Here is a 21,895-nt window from a genome sequence, read left to right as displayed (position 1 = left end):
TTTATCCCATATTTGCTTTTTAGATGCTTCTATTTACTATATTTTTTGTTTTGAAGCATGTTAGCAAAATGTTTTGCCTGTGCAAGCATTGCCCACTTCCGCTCGAATATTTTTCGTTAATTGCAGTCCCATCGTCCGATGGGGTCTACCATCTGTTGGTCTGCCCTTAGCATCATCGGTGTCCTAGCACAAGAAGCGTTTTTCGGTTAAAATGAAAATCAATAAAAAAGCTCAATGACGTCAGTCAGTTACACACACATACGTGTGAATACAGAAGCAACGGCCGCTAGCAAAATGAAATGCTCCACCCGACTCATCAGCTACTCCTGTCTCTTGCCTTCTGACACCCACACTCTTTCTTGCTCTCGTCTAAAAGGCATCCTTGCTACTGAAATGCTGAAATTTCCAAGACGAAACAATATTTCGACCCATGGAAACAGGCCATAAGAAAGGACACATGTACTCTTACATACATATCAACGAGTTCATCCCTCCCTTCTACTGGCAGAGACAAGCTAATTTTGTTTATTTTTGATAAATCTCATGATAGCAGTGATAAGCGGGCTATCAACATGAAACTGAAAACTGATAAGGCTTTGACATTAATGACAAACAACGCAACCAAATTATAGGCACATTAACAGACGTAAAAGACGTCGACAAAAAATATTAAATGCAGGAGGAAAAGGATACAAAGATAGGCACAATTATAAATTTGTTTAGATTTTGAAACTAACTTTATTATTTACACAGATTATTGCACACATTTTTGTTAGATTTGAAAAATGTACTAAAATATTTCATCTTTTTTAATACTAATACTGAAAACTATTTTAACACCATTTGCCATTTATATTTGACAAATCTTATCAATAAGTTTCACATTCTACCCTGACCCTGGTTAAGCCCTTTTTAATAATATTGTGTTCCTTATGGCCAATTCTTAATCAAAAGGACTCCAATTTATATATATATTAATTTTAGAGCCCCAAATTGTAGGCTATGATAAAATTATTAGCTCCGCCAAAACAGTTTTGAACTCAATATGGAATTGAATGAAGTAAGTGGAGATACCGGAGAGTAAGCCACACACTAACCGACATGCACACACACCCACGCGCAAAAACATTCCCATTTATTAGAATAGTTAGTTCATAGTAGGTGTTAAAATTGCACATGAAATATGAAAAGGCACTCAAAACACACACACACACACACAGAGTTGTTCCCTCTGCTGCCTGGTTAACAACTCCCTGGCTTACTATTCACCACACACAGTTTACAGAGCTAAGAGTGAGAGAAAGAGGGCAAACGAGTGAGAGATAGAGAGAGAGAGTGAACTTCTGACGACAATTGAAGCAAATATGCTTACTGCTGGTCCCACCATTGTAGGGGGAAACTTGTAGGAACTTGGGAAAGCTCATCGGTGCTTCTCTGCTTTGCTTGGCTGTTTCAGTTTCAGTTTTTAGTCGTTGTCGTGTCGTGATGTCGTTGTCGTCGTCATTGCCGTCGCCGTTGTTGTAGTCGCAGCGCAACAACAGCAACAATAACAACAGCAACAACATCAACAGCAGCAGCAGGCAGAGGCAGGCTTTAGCTAGAAGAACAAAAACAATAACAACGCGCGCCAACAACCCCATTAAATAAAAAAAAAAAAAAAAAAACAAATCAAGAAATAAAAAATTTAACTGGAAATCCCCCCCCCGCCCCGAAAAAAGCGATAGCAACCAAATTAAAAATTAATTTTACGCATATGGAATGCACCTAGGGCCTACTCTGCCTTACATACACTTATTCATGTAGCAAAAAAATATATATATATGTATATGCAAATATATATGCGTATATGTTATACACACACAAATCTATACACATACAATATATAAGTGCAAACCAATTGTGATTTAAGCTAGTAACAAAGAAACAAATACAACAAAATAATTCATCTAAATAAATAAAACAAAAATCAAATCTGCAGCAAAGAATAATAAAAGCAAAAGAAAAAGTGTAAGGACAAATTAACTTTTCATTGTTCAGTTTTTCCCTCTTTGTCGTCTTTTTTTCCATTTCCTTTTTTCTCTACACACACACACACACACACGCACGGACGCACACACATGAAACGAAGTGGAAGTCGAGGGCGTCGTGCCCGCCCCGTTTGTTCGGATTTTTGATTCGGGCAAGGAGTGCATCAAATACTTGACACTCATGAAAGCAACAGCAATTCATATAATACTTAAATTCAATTCAATTCAATTCAATTCAGAAAGGCAACAAAAAGTGAAAAAGAAAAAAAGGAAATCTCATTAGAATGCATTCTCACAAAAGAAACGATGGAAATTCGTTTACGTTTAATTACACTTTGATTAAATTTACTTTACTAAGCGTCAATTTTTCCCAGTATTTTCAGTTAATTTCCCTTACAACATAATTCGATTTGACTTTTTGAACTTTCTGCACCTCTCACCAACAATCTCCTTCCACTTTCTCTCTCTCCGCGTTCACCTCTCGTTTCCTTGGCCAATCATTGGACGTCGATCAAAGCTCGTAGAAGGAAATAATTAACAAATACACAAATAAAGTTGGTGAAAAATTTAACTTCGAAAATCGCTTTACTAAATATAAATAAAATAAAAAGAACAGCTTAAATATAACATTTCATTTTGATAATACAAAGCAAAAACAAACAACAATTTGAAACAACGAATGAATAAACAACGCCATTTACACACGTAGAGGAGAGGAAATACAACACCCACTACATAACGATATACGACAAGATATGATAAAATATAAAAAGATATTATATCAATGAATGTAAGTGAAATCGGATATATATTTGTATAAGTATATAGAGGACAATAAAACTAAATGTGGATGCAGATACACACAATGCAGACACAGGCAAACATAATGCCAATGATGATTCAAAATCTTATACGACTTAAAGCCTTCAGTATGCCATATGGTCTGCACTTGTAACAATAGTTAGGGTTAACTAACGCTTTTAAAGTTTCTCTAAGGCATATAAAAAGGCGAACAATGATCACGAAGTTGCCAACTTGCCTGTAAGGTGTTTGCCCGTCAAACAAGAGTAAAGAAGAGGCAACGGGGTAACTGGTAAAGATTGGTTGCCGATTTAATTAAGAGGTAAACTAGTTACAACAAGGACAACGAACACAAGAACACTGCAACAGCTCCCTTACCCCTTCCATCAGCACTCCCATCGACGAAGAGCAGCAACAGGCGGCTGACAATGGCATCGATTTTGTTGTTCTTGCTGTCGCTCGTCAGTTGTAAATTTCAAACGTCACTAGGCAACAGTCTGTCATTAAGTTGGTTAGTGAGTGAGTCAGTGAATAAGGCCAAACAGCAAGAAAAAGAGAGATAGAAAATTCGCACTCATGTTATATGAGCAACAGAAAATATTTTCTCAGTACTGTGTATCGTTGTCAGTGTGCATGTGTGCTGCAATGTGGGCGGCGAACTTGTTAAATTCATTGACCAGTCGAATGACCAGCCCCACATGCCTGTGTCGTCTGTGTATATCCTTCTGAATGCATAAAATTGCTTTTAACAATATATCAAAGATGTCAATGCACCATTTTTCCACTCTCTGTCTCCATTGTAGCCTTTTTGTCTTGGTGCTCACTGTCCTATTCTAGTTGCATATATTCAACATCCTCCCACACATCCATTCTCTAGGAATGACAAGTTTTTCTTTTGTTTTCATTTAATTGCATGAAAATTGAGTTCGCTGCTATTGTAGAAAGTTCCTATTGCCGGAATACATATGTATATACATATGTGCTCAATATGCCCTTTCTTGCCTGTTTCTATGGCCAGGCCTTTTCTATGACCAACTCTTGAAATATAAATTCAAACAATAAATGCATTATGAACTTAAATAGTGAATTAATATCATCAGCCCAGTTACTTATCATTTGCTTTTTCCGAATTAGGCTAAAGAATTAATGAGTTTTTGGCACCAAACTGAACGAAGTCATTGCCTTATTTGTAGTTTTATATATTTGTTGTTGGCCAAGTTATTCTCTGTATGAGTCCATTGCACTCTTATAGAAGACCAACAACCAAATAAAAACGTCTACGTTTTATATTTTACGCTATAAACGGGCAATGAGCCAAGAATTCAAGACCCACCAATCAAATGAGTGTATGACGTAACTAGAGCCGCCAAACGGGTCCAAAGTTATAGAAACTGATCCATTCATTGGATAAGCAAACTGACTGAACATATTCGATACAATTTGCATTCCTTTGATCATATCAGTACCAACGACGTATTCTAATTGATATAAACTTCAGATTTTGAGAAATTTGTATTTTACCTTTGACATTTCAAAATACTTCCAAAATTATTGCTAGACTTGATTCAAATGAATTTGCTTAAACTTCTTAATCAAGAATTAATCTCTTCCTCTTTTGTTGTGTCATTTTCATATATAAATATCTCTTTGTGAACTCTCACATTTAACACTGCGGCAAGTGGGCGTATACGTAATTTAAAGTAACCTTGTTCTGCAAATCGCTAGCATAGCATTAATACCAAAAAGCAAAAGAGAATATTGTTAACCATATCGATATTGTTTACGCATCTAGCAAATAATACATATATAAGTATATGTTTGAGCATATATGTATATGTAGTATCCCTTGCAAATACATAATTACAATCGAGCTATATAAACTTTTTTATTTGTTTTGATTTTTTCAATTTTAGCGGTTGGTCAATTTTAAGTACGTATAAAACGAATATAGGGAAATTTATTGTAAGTTGCTCTTTCGTAAGTGAGTGCGCGCCTTTCAATGGACAGAGAGATAGACAAAGAGAGAGAGAGAGAGCGAGAGAGAGAAAGCATGTGCGTGTGGTGAATCTCCACAGTTCCTACAACTCTCCCTTCTCCTTGTCGCATTTTGTTGAATCCCAACACATGTTGTGTAGAGGCAGCTGTTTCTACTTTACCTTGATGCTCTGCTTATGCCTTCCCTGTGAGGCAGTTGCCATTGGTTTTTAATCTGTTGGCTGCAGCTAAGCTGCATTTGTTTTGCTCCATTATCAATTCATAAGTATGAATCAAAGAGCTGGAACAGATATATGTATGTACAGTGCAAAGCATAAATATTATGGACTTAGAATCCCGCATTGAATAGTTTAACTGCATAAATAAAATGGGAAAGGCACACTGAGACCTGTTTTTTCTAATACCGTATACTGCTTTGTAACTCCTATTGCAATTTTAATTTGTTTCTATCTTTACTAGATGGTGTCCAATGTACATTGCTAACACTTTGCCATATATATATACACACACAGACACACACACACACAGCGAAACAGCTCGACACCAATAAACAAAATGAGACTAAAGGTCGATATCCTATATACTTGCACACAAGCGACATATACACCCTCCTTATGGAAATTGTCCTATTCTAGTGCACTTTGAAAGCGCAAATCGCTTTTCAATCTGAACTAAGATAATCCACCAACAAATTGGATATGAGGCGTAGTATATACCCATGTATCTATGTATATATATTTCCCTAAACCCCATCCTTCTGATGTAGCTTTTTCAGTGAGTTTTCAACATAAATAACTGGCCTCACAATCCCATCATGCGGCGTGTGTGCAGAGAATGATGATGATGGCTTCGTAGATGTGTGTGTATATATATTTTCGCATTTTATATGTGCGTCACCGGGTCAACCGCATCGCCGACCCACCCATCAGCCATCGCTCACTCATATACATGTACTCCCTCGTTTACCCTTTAGTTGCTGATGGCTCGTTTTTTGTGGCTCTTGGTGTTGGTGACAAGTTGTTTGCTTTGCAACGTTGATGATCATAAATGCAGTTTTAGTTGTACATATGCAAAGTAAATTAAAGTCTGAGCCGGCGTCCATGTTTTCATACACACATACACATACAGAAAGCGCGTTTTTTAAATTTAAAAAAGTGTTGCCTACATTTCAGAGCTTACAGCAATAAATTAATATGTGTATTTCATTTTCATTATACAGTGCTGACAACTAATGCGGCTCAACTTCAGCTTCAAAATGGCGCCACAACGTGTATACCTGCAATATGAACTACAAAATGGCCATTGTTTAGGACAACAGCAACAACAGGAGCAACAATCACATCAATCAGTTATAACACTAACCCAAGCTAAGCAACGATTTAGACAGCTCTAAAAGGAAATAAAATGAAGAAAGAATCCGTACCAAATATACCAAATATAACCAAATGAAACTAGAATGTTGCAGCAAACAATTCGGCGCACACAAACACATTCATACAAACACACACTGACACACACACATGGAGAGAAGTGCAAGTGCACAATTGAATATTAAACATTTCCAACGAATTTCCAAAAGTCTCATTCTAATAAACGGAAAAAACCAAATATTAAATAACTAATTTAAAACTACAAAACGCGAAAAAAAAAGGAAAAAATTTGAAATTTACTCTGTGATTTTCTATCAGCATGGTTTAAATAATAATCCAAACAAAATAATTTAAATAATACACTAGCAAAAAATTATAACAAAACAACCACAAGCAAAAGCAACAAAAAAACGTAAAAGCTTTAAAACCCCCATTTCTATAAAATAAAATAACATAAAATTTGCTAAAACAAGAAAAACAGCATTAACACAATAAGCTTAATCCAATTAAAATTATTAGTAGCAAAACCAAAACATTATAATTATCAAACATGGACGAGATGCCGGATTTATCGCATTTGACACCACACGAGCGAATGCAGATTGAGAATGTTCTGATGCGACAGAAACAGGAAGAAGAGCAGCAGAATGAGATAATGAGGTGAGTAATGATGAGAACGCATTTAACCGTAACCTTACCATAACGAGACATTCTTGCTGTTGTTTCTCATAGACGCAAGCAGGACGAAGTTGTCTCCTTGGAAATGCAAATCCGACAACGTTCCGAGCAGCAGAAGAAGGCTGGTGTCGAACTCGATGCCACCTGTCACATATGCCTTAAGACGAAATTTGCCGATGGTGTCGGACACATTTGCCATTACTGTAATATACGTTGTTGTGCTCGATGTGGCGGCAAAGTGACGCTACGCAGCAACAAGGTGAGTGCACATGCTGAAATTCTCGTGGAGGGTCTAAGCCTTTAGACAAGAATGCTAGTGACAGAGACAGTGAGTGACTGAGTGCCAAGTACATATTACCACAGTGTTCAATTTTCAAAAATGCCACTTGAATTTGAAAGCGGGAAGCAAATAAATGACTGTCCTGACCTCTTACCCTTGTCTTTGAAGAAATTGCCTTCAGTTTGGTTTGCCAAAAATAAAAAAGCTGACTGACGCCAATATTTCTGGCGACTAAGCAAGCAAATCGGACGACATCACGCATGTGATGACGCCTCGCAGTAGCTTGTAATATGCATAAATAAATGCTAAATGTTGTCAGCCAATGGTTTGCGATGGTCTTGTAGATAGCAAATTTAAAAATATATGAGGACAAGACAAATTTATTGACAAGTTTCCCACAGTCATTTCAGAAATTATGTCTATGTGAACCATTGAGGGACAAGCCTCACAGTCACAAATAATAATGCGTCTCCCTCAGTTGCACGTATTTAATGCGGCCAAAATATTCCATCGAATACACTGTATTTCTAAAATTCTTGGACACTTTATTTAGGGCTAACAAAACCAAAATGTGCTTTTGATTCTTTAGGCACTGGTAATGCGCCTTCAACGATATGCAAATGCTTACTTTTGACTGCATCTGTCACAACTACATATCCCTAAGAACATCAGCATGCCCAAGCCCATGCCCAAGCCCATGCCCAAGCCCATGCCCAAGCCCATGCCCAAGCCCATGCCCATGCCCATCCAAATGACCAATTCCATGCACATTACCCTTGAAGAATCGTATTTCAATTACACTTTTTCAATTTTTATTCAGCCCGCAGCGTAAGTCTGTGTCGTTTTCGCTAGGTTTAACATTTGGAAGCATGTTCGTAGATAGATTTTCTTCTCTTTTTTCGTTGAGCTAAAATTGAAACAGTGCCAAAATGTCACAGTCACTTTTTTGTAGAGACAGCCACATATATATGCACAGATAAAGAATGAAAGAATTTAAATTGGACCAAGTAAAATAACTATAGTGAACAGTAAGCGAAATGGTTCTTCAATTTCCGTAATAAGTTGGCCTAATAGATGAGGGTCTGCTTCGGTGTTAATTAATGAAACTACCAAAGGGGGTTCCACGAATAACCAACGACATGTGGAACCAGCGAATTCGAAGATCGTTAATGTTATTATAACCATCAGCAGCTGCATTCTCATCGTCCTCGTAGTATAGCGGCGGGTTAAAAATATGAAAATTGAAAAAGCCGGTAAAATGTTCGTTTCGACCACGCTCAATTAACGTGGTCGTAAAGACACTGAAATAGCCCCAAAAATCCCATAGGCCTTGAATATAATAAAGCAATCGACTTGCATTTTGACTTTGGTATATGAGACCTTCATGGGAGTGCTCCATCAATGAAATTTTAAACACTTTCTGAGTTTACGAAAATAAAAAGCTACCAGAATGAAGGCAAATGACAGTACTCTCTGATTTGATCTGATCTGACTATACAATATTTAAATTTTCCTTGTTGTCACTTCAGGTTATTTGGATATGCATATTATGTCGCAAAAAACAGGAGCTATTATCCAAGACAGGACAATGGATGAATAAGTCCACAGTCCAGCAAGACGGTTTCATCCGGCGCATAGAGCCCGATGGCAGCAGTGTGAGTAACCCGGATAAATCAATTTGATCATATTTTATTTGGTTAAACAATATTTTCCTTCAATTTGACAGGACATCTCACAGCAGGCCATGACACCGCATGATTCCACAGACAAACGTCCCAAGTTGGAACGAACACGCAGTGCCGCTGAGAAAGAAAATCAGCCAATGCAACGGGCTGGCAGCATGCTTCGGCGCCAATACTCCCAACAAGAGCAGCCCACAAATCGCCGTTTGTCGGCCTCAGAATCTGGCCTAGATCCTATGATGATTATGGGGGGTACCGGAGGTGTTGCCACTAGTGCTGGGCAGCAGCAGTCGCAGCAACCACGGACTCGGATGCAACCCATGAACCCTCAACAAGCGCAGCAATACCAACAACAACAACAGCAGCAGCATCAACAACAACAACCACAGGGCTATGGACAACCACAACGTGCAGGACCCTCAGGAGCTTATCCAGAAGATGATCCACGCTATTATCAGGTGCGAGAGACAGACATTAATTTTTTGGAATTCACTTCTATGTTACTTATTTCGAATTTCATTTTAAGGGCGAGCTGGATGGTTTAATGCGGCAACACCCCCATTTGGCTCATCCCAGTCAAGTGCATTCACAGCAGCAACATCGTCAATCACCGCAGCAACAGCATCAACAACAATATTCAGCTAGACAGCAACAACAACAACAACAACATCAACATCAACAAGGACAACAATCTTACCAAGCCCAAGTACACTATCAACCACAATCTTCGCAGCAGCAGATGCCTCAGCAGACCCCTCAACAAATATCCGGAGGATCTGGCTATCAAAAGCCTCCACCATTGACACGCAATCTAACCATTAGCGGCGGACATGCTATGGATTCAACATCATTTAACCAGCAACAACGAAGATCATTAGCCGGCTCTCAATATGCCTCACAACAGCAACGATCTTTTAGCAGCTCTGAGGAGGAGTTCCAAAACCAAATGCTGGCTGCCCAGGCGGCACAAAGTCAGGCTGGTGGTGGAGGAGTTATTCAAGCTGGTTCCGATTATGATGGTAAGTTGACCACGTTTTGTCCAATTTGCATACAACTTTTTTCTTCCTTCCCTCTCTCGCTCTTGCTCTCTATTCCGCTCTCTATCCTACTTTCTCTCTCTCTCTCTCTCTCTCGCTGTCTCTGTCTGTCTGTCTTACACATATTATTCTTTGTGATTTAGTCAATTTTTTGGATTCTTTGACTCTATTCTATCATTCGCCACAAATTTTTGTTAACTCAATCTCCTTGTGATAAATGGCAAACTCTTTACCTAACAAAAAAAATTCCTTGAACCTTTTGACTCGCTCGCTGGAAACTTAAAACCAAATAACAAACACAAAAAAAATTTAAAAACTATTTTCTCTTAAGGATTAACTTAACACATTCTTGTCTCTTCATTGGTGTGTTGTCTTTTTCTTTCATTTTGCTTACTCGATTATAAACTTATTAACCACACTGTATAAAACCATTTGCCTTTTAATTTTGAAATTATTATCACCTTTACGACAGTTTACTTCTAATAAGTTAACTAACATTAATTAGTTTAAGAAATTAGCTTATACTATATACAAGTTGCAGAAAAGTTATAAAAATCTCAGAAAGTTCGTAATTGTCCCACATTTTACCTATTACTTTTTTAAACCTCAATCATAAATCCTCCGTGCTACTTGGTGGGAATATAAATTATCATAGCTAATATTATAACTAATAGTCTAACCAATATAAGTAAAGGTAGCATGAAAGAGAATTTAGAAGATGTTTTTATATCAGAGACATTTTGCAAAGCCTTTATCTTGAGAGCACTTGAACTCTTGACCAAAGAGAAGCAAACCAAAGCCAGAAGCAAATCAAATACATATGTATTTGTGTACATATGTGCGCGTATATAACTACATATTTTATTTACAAAAGGCTAGTCCAGAGCAGCAACGGCAAATGGCAAAACTATCGCGAGAAGGATGCACTTCTGCATACTTTAAGGCGTACCGACATTCTTTACCCTTTTTTGTTGGCCCGTTAAATGCAATCAGCATAAATTATATACAGTGGAATGGAGGAAGGGACGCAAGGTAGTTTACACAGCTGACCCGAAAACACATTTTCCAACAAACTATAAGAAAAGCTTTTCCTATTTTCCTTTTTTTTATATTACTTTTTTTTTTGGCAGACGACCGCAAAAACATCAAGAAGTTCGCCAAACAGATGGTTTCCTTAGGTTCAGACGAAACAGTTGGGGGAGGGGGCATCGCGTAAAGGGTATCCTTCTTCTGTTCTTCATGTACAAAACTTCTTAGAGAGTAAAGAGCAACGAACAAGATTGTCAAGTGCGACGCGGCAATGTTGAGCTGAAATTTATTATCCTAATTAGAAAGTTTTTGTGTTGGCACTTTGCTTGAAAAGAAGCTCCTCTTCCTCTCACTCATTTGTCCCTTTTTCTCCCCTTTTTTTGATGTGCTACAATATAGACCCTAAATTGGTTTATCTTCTTACACAATTTCTCAATTTTTATTTGGGTGCAATATAGATTTTAGTTTTTTTTTCCAAGTCTCGGACATCAGTGTGAGGAGGTGAGGATCTCTTTATAAATTTATTTTATTAATGCCTAAGTTGTCAGCTATTCATTCAATACATTTAACTTTTAGCCACCATAGTTGGGCGCCATCTTTAGTTTCACCACAGAATTCACAATTCACTGCTCCCAGTCACGTTTTTCCTTCGTCCGTGCGAACAAATAACGAGTCGGTCGGTAGGTCGCTGTCATGCGTTGGAAGACGTTTTTAGGGAAATTTCCAACGTACAACGTGATCCGCGCAAGCGCTAAACACAATAGAGGAGTACGAATGGGAGGTTTTTCGAGATGAAGTTATGTAGAAATAGTAGCTAACCAGCTGATGATAGCTTTTCGCGCGTTTCTGCACTCAATTAGAATCTTTTGGAGCTATGTTGGGTTAAGCTGATGCAATGCTACAAACAATATCCATTTAAACAAACCTGCAATTATATTAGGATTTACTATTATATTAAGAAGCCGACAACCAACCTACTTATATATGAATGATAAGAAGATTCAAATAATGAAATATTAAACAGAAATGACACTACAGGGAAATATTTGAAATTCTTATTTGCATACAAAGTTTGTTCTAAATATTTGATTTCGCATTGAAGTGAGTCCTGACGTTATACCTCACGTTATCTATGTAGCAATACGTCGACCTCTGTTTCTCCGTCTATCTCATGCGCTCTTTCCTTTACCTGAGTTATTCATTCAGTTGCAATTGGATGCGAATTCATGCAACGTCACAGTCTTTACTACCAAGTAAGCGACTAACCGACCATCCCAACTAACATCCAGTTAGTCAGGCATCCAACACGCGCGCACACTTACGTCTGGAAAACAAAGACAAACACGCTGACGTTGATGACGGGAATGTAAGAGCGCGCAAATACAAACACACTGAGCCACAAAACGGAAAGGAAAAGAGGGAAGGAGGTTCAATCCCAACTCACCCGTTGACCCCAGCGTGGGCAGCAGCTGTCAATGTTATCGGTGCTGTCGACGTCGTAGTATGTTGGCCATGCTTAACATTATTTTTAGTTAGGCATTGGAAGACTCATGGAAAGCTTCCCGCAACAGCTACAAAGCCAACAACAACTGCATTGAGATTGTAACATGGTTATGGGAAATGTTGTAGGCTCCAATGATGGCAACAACAACTAAAACATCACCAGCAGCAGCAACAAAAACAACAACAAGAACAATAGGAAGGAAAACTCGTCCAAGAGTAGGCGCTAAGGGAAAGTGAAAACGTAAAAGCAAAAATTCCATTGAAATTTTTTGTTCGCTTTTTGGTTCCGTGTGAAATCGAAGTGAAATTAGTTTTCGATGAACTTTAACAGCGAGTAAACAGTTGTGCGCAGTGATTGCTACGCATATGGAACTTTTCGCACGTGTCGCAGAAATAATGGAAATTAATAATAATAACAACAATACCATATTCAAGCAGAACCGAAAATAAAGTGAATCTATGTGAAAAAACATAATCAGTAACAATCAAACGAAATAAAATTATTGTAATTACTATTAAAGTGTCAGAGAAGTGTAAGGTCGGCCAACAGCTGGCGTTAAATAGTTAAAAAAGTGGAGAAGTGAGCAACTGAAAGTGAACGAAGTCAATCAGAACACACACAATTTTTGTGTATTTAGCAATAAAGCAAAAGAAAAAAAAGAGTATCAGTTTTGTTGTTGTGGTTCTTGTTTCTGCTGCTGGTGCTGCTGCCCCGCCCACATGGACTTCTTCATCTATAGTCAACACACCGTCTCGTCGTTGTTTGTGTACTGAAATTAAAAAACCAAATTAAAGCAGAGACGACTAAAAATTCCACAAATTTAATTTTTTTTTGTAATTTCCCAATTCAATACAACTGAATACTAAGGTGAGTGTCGATCTCTGCTCATATAAATATCTAGCTGATCCTGAACAACTAAAGAACCACTAATCAGAGCACCTACAACTACAACAAATACAGCGACTGCCACACTCACATACACTCACAGTGAGAGAAAATTACACCAAAAAAAGTGCTTATCTAGTCAAGAACCAAATGCATAACTCAAATAGATTAGCATCACAATAATGCCAAACTAGCAAATACGTAGAAATTGCTTACCAAAAAAAAAAAAAAAAAAAAAGACGCTTTGAGATTTACAAACACAGAGTAACACCAGCTAAATATGGGATATATTATAAATGTATAACAACAATATGTAACAACAGTACAAAAGGGAAAGGTTCGCTTGAAAACAAACCCCTCGGCACACATGTGGAAAAACTAAACAACGTCGTCACGAATTAAAACAGAAAGCTTGTCTATTTAATTTGACACTATTGCTTGAATTTTTTACTCAGCTATAAAATATTGACCAGGTTTTCGATAACGGTTAACAATGTTGCTATCTGTCTGTCTGTTTTTCAGCTGCCTATTAAAGATTTACGGTTTTAAATATTTTATTTTATTTTTTTAATTTCAGTGTATACATATGTACAAATTCATTCAAAATAATAAGTTATGTATGTTTGTCGTTGTTACCCACTTAAATAGGCAATCTTTATTGCTTGGACTCATTATGTGCCCCAAATTGTAGGCAACGAATATTTTTAATTCATCTTAAATTATTTTTACCAAAAGGAAAGGAAGTAGAAGCTTGTTGCAACGGGATTTAGCACATAGCATCTGCTCACATTAATGTAAATATAGACCACAGTCTTTTGTATATGCCTGTTTATGTGTGTGTGCGTATGGGTGGGCTGTTTTTTGCTATTTTAAAATGAGTGAGCAACGCCAGCCAAATGAGGTATGAGGCGGAATTTAATTAAAACGTTGACCAATAACCAAACACTTTCTGTCACTCCGTGTACCCCGAAAATACCCAACCGACGCCCATCGTCAATGTAATCGTTATTTTTGTTGTTGTTTTGTTTGCATGTGCAACTGTGCGTATGAGTGACATTAATGCGAGAACATTGAAGCTGTGCGTAAGTGTAGGTGTGTGGGTTTGAATGTGGGTGCGTATGTTTGTGTGGGTATGCTATTTATGCGCCTGCGTCTGTGTGTGGGTGTACGACTGTGTGTGTGTGCGTTGTGCGTTTTGGTTTAAAAATAGCACAAGCTACTCTCCTTCTTTTCTACTGCTGCGGCTGTTCTTTTGCCAGTCCAACACCTGCCCGTCAGCCCGCCCCTAGCCAAACACAATTTGCTTGAATTTATGACCAAAAATACATACATATACGTACACACACAACCACACCACACAACCACACACACACACATTTATGCATACTGGCACATACACAAATGCAAACATTGTTTAATTTTTCGTTTCTGCGCAAAAACAACAAGAACAACAATAGGCAAAGGTCGTCGCCAAGGGACAGAAATGACCGTCGTGTTCTATATGTGCTAGTTTGTGTATGTGTTAGTGTGTGGGTTTTGTTGTACACCTTATTGATTTTTGCTTGCTTTTCTATTCTCTCCTCCGAGTCTTTCTGCCTCTTTTCTCCCTCTTGCGATGCGTGTCGCCTCTTAAAATTCGAATTTACTTTACTTTTGCTTTGTTTTCTTCTGCTTTTGTTTACATTGCCGTTTTTTATGTAATTTGTCATTCCGTGTTTTTTTTTTTGTTTTATTGTGTTTTTGTTTTTCCAATTGTTGTTGTTGTTGTATTGCCCATTATGCCTACAATAAACGTTTTGTATCGTGACCAAAGTCAAATGAAAGTATGCCAGGGGTAAAACTCATACATGCATATGTATGTACATACATACATACATACATATGCATATGCATTTTGAGTGTTTCTATATATGTATGTGTGCCTGTGTCGATTTTTATATGTGTGTGCGTATGTGTATGTGGGTGTGGGTGTGACATAAAAATACAGTTTCAACCAAGGCGGTTATCGTCTGTGTGTATGTGCGCTTAAGCGCGATTTCAAGGGCAAACCCCAAAATATAAACTCACAATTTGTGTACAATTTTATTTTAAGTGCTTGTTAAATCATAAAAAATTTAGCCATAGAAAATGCAAACTGACTATTAATTAAGTCGATTATTATGAATGAAATTTACTGCTCAGGACTTACTATACGATCAGCATCACACTTATCACATTGCTCAAAGATTTCAAGGCCTTCTACACTATGGAGCTTACTTCTTTCGGTGGCATCACACACTATTGTCCTTAAAGTACAAAGAAGGCAATTGATACTGATGCTTTATGATTTTGTCATTAGTTTTACAATAAGTAAAATAAATTAGTAATAATTTTCCACCTAAGTTAAATAAGCTATCTATCAACCTAGTCTGATATAAATATATATTTTTATTTATTTAAGTACCATATACCTTATCCCAAAACTCTCTCTCACACATTCTCTCTCTCTCTCTCTTTCTCTCTCTCTATATGTATGTTTCTCTTTGTCTGTGGCCCTGTCATTTATACTAAACCAAACCAAATCCTGTGTTATATATAAAAATCAATCCTAAACCAAAATCTTTACACAAAAAAAAAAAAATACGATTCGCAAATACTAAAACAGGTAATTTTGGCGGATTGACTGGTGTCCAAGTAGCTCTTACGTCCGGCGATCTACAAATTCATGCAAATGTAAGCAAATAATTAAAAGAAAATTTAAAAAAAAATCAAAAGCAACAACAGCTACATTCCCAAAAAAAAAAAAAAACAAGTGAAGAAGAACAAGTTGTTTTTTTAGCAATTAACATAAATGTTTTTGTTTTTTCAAATTTTTCTTGGCATATTTAATTTGATATTCCACGCAAAACCCTAAAAGTCATAAGATCTTTTCTGGGAATTGCCATCTCTATCTGATCTGTTTTTGCTCTATCATTACTTTCTATTATATTCTCTTTCGAGCACTAACTGTTGTTGTTGTCGTCGTCGTCCTTTTTCACACTAGCGCACACATTTACAACACAGCTACACACATTCTGAGAATATATACAGATTCCTTCTAGTAAGAATAAGACTGCAGTTTCCTGTTTAATGTACACACATTGCTCGATGTTTTTTGTGCACAGTTTTTTTCGAATCTTCATTTGTTTTATTATTGTTTTTTATATTTTTTGGATTCAATTCATATTATTTAATATTCGTTTAATTTAAATGTGAATATCAGCAAGTCGAAAAACCCAAAACAAACAAAATACAGAAAACTGAAATTGCATTTGCAATAAGAATTTGCATGGATATCGTAACGCTGTTTCCTGTTTCCTTCAACAATTTTACTCCGATTTCAACATGTTCCTTTTCACAAAACACTCTATCTCCATCTTTCTCCCTCTCTGTCTCGTTCGTTCTCTTTCTCTGCTTGCAACACACGAACAACCTTTTAAACATGTTTTTTCGACCCTCTCCCCAGTCCGCAAAAGTCTCATTGTTTATTTATCAAAGAACCGCATAAATAAGATCGGTGCTCATTCTTATTAAAAATATAATTTAGTTAACGTTCTTAATACTTTTAGCTACAAAACAGATAAGTATTTCTGTAAAACGCAAAACAATATAACTATAATACATTACCTTAATCAAATCTCCACAAGCATTAGACACTTGTGCCACTTACTTTTATATACCTAGTACACTTTCCTCCAGCTTAATATTTTTCATATATTTTATGTATTTTCGTGTGTAAAGGTCATTGTTTGATGATATTCTTGGAATTGGTTATTAAATATCCAAATTTAATTGAACCTGCGCCAATGTATTATATCCTTGAGAATCAGCATTTTACCAAAGTGATTAGGTGAAATCATTTGAAATTAGTTTAATTATTATCGATAACGTTAGGGTATAAAAATACGCTATATAGTTTAAGTCTTTTGGTATTGCAAACCCTTTTACAACTATAACACATACATGATAGAAACCTTGATTAATCTCTCGCTTATCAGGGAACTAAAAGAAAAGAAAACGTTGAAGTAGAGCTGTTTCCTTTCACGTATTCTGCTTGTCTTGAATTTTTGTCAGATCTACACACAGACTCCCCATTCCAATCACCTTCTACTAAGTCTCTTTAAAAAGCAAGTTATGTATACATTAATTTTTATCGTTTATATTTTGATGTTCATCATTTTAAATGCAAAATCAGTTCGAAAAGGACAACAAACTAATAAAAGGGCAAGTGCAGCGAAATCATAAGGAAGTCAATTGATTCGAAAAGTGTAATTCCAAAATTCAGACCCTGACCTAGCCCAGCCCTCGACCCAAGACCTATGCCTTTTCGTACCCAAAATAATTCTTCTAATTAGATGAGAGTTTACACCCGAAAAACAAAACAAATTTTTACATAATCTACAGGCGGCCGTTTGCAAGTGCGCCAACAGGATCCTTGGCGCCAACAGCGTAGCCTGAATGAGCGCGATCTGCTGAGTGTCAGCGATTACCGCCTTACTCTGGGTCAACATACAAATCAGAGGCTTTACTCATCTGCCGATCAGCGGGATCGCTACGAACTACAGCTGCAGCATCGTGAACGGCTGGAACAATATCCATTGACAAGGACAGCTCGGCTGGATGTGCAACAGCGGAATACATTGAGTCGCAGCAATCACGAGCGACAATTTTACGGAGGAGCTGGTGGAGCTGGTTCTGGTGGCTCCGCTTACCGCCGTGCGCCGCCCTTGGCTGCAGCCAGTGCTGGGGCCGGCAGCAGCAGCAGCAGTACCACCAGCAGCAGCTACTATCCAAAGCCACAAATTGTGATTGGTTCAGGGGCTGGCACAACAACATATGAACGGGGTGTGATGTCTGCAGACGAAGTCAGTACCACAACACGCGGGAGCCTGAGCCGAGAGCGCGGTTTATTGGGTGCTGGAGGTGGCGGTAGTAGTTCGGTCAGTTCAACTGAAGCGGCCTACTGGGATGACCCTGCAGGCAGCACATCCTCATCATCGGCTGCTCAGGATTCACGGCGTTTTACCGAGCGTAGAATAAAGAAAACCGTTCGATTTGATGCCCATGATGGTGATGTTACTGTTGTGGGCATTCCAGTGGGTGGTGGAGGCCCTCTGCCCCCCTGTCACAACAATATTGCCATCGACGGCTGTTGATGTGGGAACGGCTACCATACTGACTAGTGGGAAAATTTTAAGCCACGATGGTACAACAGATTGGCCCGGACGCTGGGATAACGAGCGTCAGGGTAGTCAAGATTCAGCCACCAAGGATTCAGGAATTGATACAAGCAGCACTTTTACTAGCAGCGAGGACTCCAATCGTGGCGATGTGCCGAAGGTATTAGAAACGAGGGATACTCTGGATGAGGAGTGTGACCGAATAAAAGAGATCGGAAAGAAAGATTCTTTCTGCATTGTGTGTCGCTGAGTGTGCCCCCCACCCAAAAATCTATTCTTTCTCTCTCTCTATCTCTCTCTCTCTCTCTCTCTCTTTCTTTCTGTCCCTCTGTATTTCTCTCTGTTCCTTTGCCACTCTCCTTTTGTATCCGTCTGTCTGTCGCAATAAAAATATTGTCTTAACCCAAACGCCCCACCCAATTCTCAAAGGAAAACTACAAACAACGTTTTTCCATGTTTGTTGTTCTTTCATCATAATGTGAATGTCCTTTAAAATAGTCATTTTCAGTTTGCTCTAAAAATTGCATGTTTCAGCTAAACCCTGTATATACCAACATATATATATACATATATGTACATCTTTGTATGTAAATATCTAGTGCATGGCTAAATTTTACCCCAAAATTCTTTCTCTATGCACGTTAATCATTAATTTTTCCCTTAAGCATGTATCAAAGCACAACATTTGTCGCACTTAGTCAAATTTTGCAAACTCTACATCTTTTCAAAATAGAATACCGTCAATCAAAAACAAAACAAACGTATGTGTTCTCAAAAAGTATTTATGTAGGCCTAACGTTGTGTAACGTTAAAACTCTGTGAATGATACATATCCAAAGATCTATCTATTTCTTTAACTGTCCAAACTATCTGAAAACTATTTCTCTCTGTTTTAAACGTAGAAAGCAACCAAAGTTCTAGTGTATAAGACAAAATGAATGTAAAACAAACGATAACAACAAAAACCATATCTGTACAAGATGTTTTAAAATACAAGTTTTTCTTTTAAGACTTACCTAGAATAAAAATTTACTTACAACTAGTACTTAAGGAACTTTTGTGATGAAAAACTGAAACTTGAAGAAGACTAAAAAAAACATTTTACTATTCCTGCATACCATCCATAACACATTGCTTTAACCACCACCACAACTCGCCACCATACAAAATCTATTCAAAATTGCCAAAACATCAACCTCAATCCAATTCACCCAACCAACCATCACCAACAATCAACCACTCCAATCCACAACAAATCGAACATACATACCTAATTCATGTATAGAATCCGGTGAATTGGCAAACATCCGCGGATAATACCCGCATGATTGGTCACATGATTTTACGTAAATACTATGATGGGGAAGATATATTAGGATTAAAGGTGAACGGTGGTCAGCCAATTCGCAACATTGGAGGAGCAGGAGGCGGAAGTGGACGTGCTGCAATTGTTGAAAAAGTTAAACGGGGTTCAGTGGCCGATCTTGAGGGCCGTATTAGACCAGGTAAACCATACATTCATATCTCTCTCTCTCTCTACGTCATCACTCATTTCGCCTTTTCTATCTTTTCTTTCTATTTGTCTCTTTTTTTCTCTCTGTTTAACACACTTCTCATCATAATCTCAAATCACTCCATCAGGCGACGAGATCATCGAATGGAATGGGCGTAATTTACATAACAAAAGCACTGATGAGGTCTACGATATCATTGACGAAAGTCGATTGGATGCACAAGTGGAATTGATTGTATGCCGCTCATTGTTATTACCACCAACAGGGGGGACAAGTGGAATCGGAGTCAGTGGTGGCCCCGATAGTGGTGGAAGTAGTAGCAACGTGAGCCCAAGTAGTGCCTGTTCCGCCGCCTCTGGTTCCGCCACTAGCAGCAACGCCACGCGTCGATCAACGGCCAATTTTCCGCACAGCGGTCTGGCCAGCAGTATGGCAGGCAGTGCAGTGGTCAGCAGCGGCGGACGTTATGTACAACGCAAAGGTATATACATTTGCTTTTAAGATGAGATGATAAACAAACTATGCCAGTGTGTGTGTGTATGTGTGTGTTGTGTGTAGGATGCTGATGTTCTCTTGGGAAAGCGACTGATTATTTAGCTAACCGCTGCAGTTATTTTTTACTTCTATACCGTATCCGAATCTATACTAAAGTAATGGCAATTTTGCATGGTGTATGGTGTATGTCCAAAAGAGACAATGTTCTTTTCACAATGACACACAGTTGAACAAACTTATTAACGACCAAAACTGAGACCATTTCAAAATGTGACGCTTTTTTTGCGGGAAATCGGCAAAAGCTGTTGACAGAACATTAAATAGCTAGTGGTTGAAATCTGCTAAAATTGGCTAAACACCGTTTTGCCTTCACTTTTATCCATCAGCCCCAACAGTTGATGTCATCGAACTTCAACATCATCGTGATAAGCCCAGCGTTTTAATAACCTCGCCAGGCTCGCCAGATTTCAATGTGAGTGCATCGACGGCTGCTCCATCAGGAACAGGACTACGACAACGTGGCGGCTCACAGCACCAAAATTCCAACCAACAATCTTCACAGACTCAGCAGCAGCAACAGCAGCAGCGACTTGGACCAAGCCTTAGCAGCAGTCACAGCAGCAGCGGAAGCAGCAGCGGCACCGCCAACAGCAGCAACGCCAATTTACAATCCACCGCCACATCTGGCGGTCTACACGGCACAACGACGGCGGGCCACCATCATCATTGCCATCAGGCAGCGCCATCATCGTCATCGCACGCGCACCATGGCCACCCCCACATGGGCACCACTACCCAGCCCATACCTATTGAAGGGCGACTGCAGCTTAAAATTGGGTACGATCAGAATACGCTTCAGTTGATTGTGACCTTGGTGTGCGCCACCGGCTTATCCCTGCGACAGAGCGGTGCAGCTCGTAATCCCTATGCAAAAGTGAGAGTACCATTAAATATAACATTCGCCTTGCCTTTAATTCGTTCTCCGTTTCAACAGGTGTTCCTACTGCCCGACCGTAGCCATAAGTCAAAGAGGCGTACGAAAACAGTGGGCACCACTTGTGAGCCTCGCTGGGGCCAGACATTTGTGTATTCGGGGCTGCGACGTTGTGATCTCAATGGTCGCCTGCTGGAGGTAACCTTACAAATACTTGTCTCCATTACATATTTACATGTGTTCCGATTCTTCTTATCAATCATAAGGTCACACTTTGGGACTATGTGCGGTATGGAGCCAACGATTTCCTTGGCGAGGTTGTACTCGATTTAAGTCATCTGATATTGGACGACGAAGCTGAATGGTACCAGCTGCAAGGGCATCAGGATACCTCCTATCTCGTATGTCTGGGCCGGGGGGGATAATTGGAAATTTAATTTCCTTTATTCTTTCATTTCATTTCGAT

At 38.4% G+C, this 21,895-nt stretch overlaps 1 protein-coding gene across 1 annotated transcript in view; it reads left to right on the top strand.

The window, feature by feature from the left end:
• The first annotated feature begins 1,483 nt into the window (after positions 1–1,483).
• Positions 1,484–21,895, top strand: part of Rim (Rab3 interacting molecule) — a 37,961-nt gene continuing 17,549 nt past the window's right edge. The window contains 14 exon segments of the mRNA XM_068299346.1: positions 1,484–2,007; positions 2,545–2,817; positions 6,043–6,853; positions 6,926–7,130; positions 8,681–8,806; positions 8,878–9,291; positions 9,360–9,852; positions 17,711–18,381; positions 18,416–18,646; positions 19,772–19,991; positions 20,128–20,481; positions 20,882–21,429; positions 21,490–21,627; positions 21,696–21,830. Coding sequence (XP_068155447.1) covers positions 6,744–6,853; positions 6,926–7,130; positions 8,681–8,806; positions 8,878–9,291; positions 9,360–9,852; positions 17,711–18,381; positions 18,416–18,646; positions 19,772–19,991; positions 20,128–20,481; positions 20,882–21,429; positions 21,490–21,627; positions 21,696–21,830 — 3,645 coding nt within the window. The 5' untranslated portion in view covers positions 1,484–2,007; positions 2,545–2,817; positions 6,043–6,743.

Source organism: Drosophila tropicalis, unplaced genomic scaffold (assembly GCF_018151085.1).
Source record: "Drosophila tropicalis isolate 14030-0801.00 unplaced genomic scaffold, ASM1815108v1 contig_878, whole genome shotgun sequence".
NCBI classification, from domain to species: domain Eukaryota; kingdom Metazoa; phylum Arthropoda; class Insecta; order Diptera; family Drosophilidae; genus Drosophila; species Drosophila tropicalis.
Note: the sequence above shows the minus strand (reverse complement) of the source record. Positions and strands in the feature narration are given on the sequence as shown.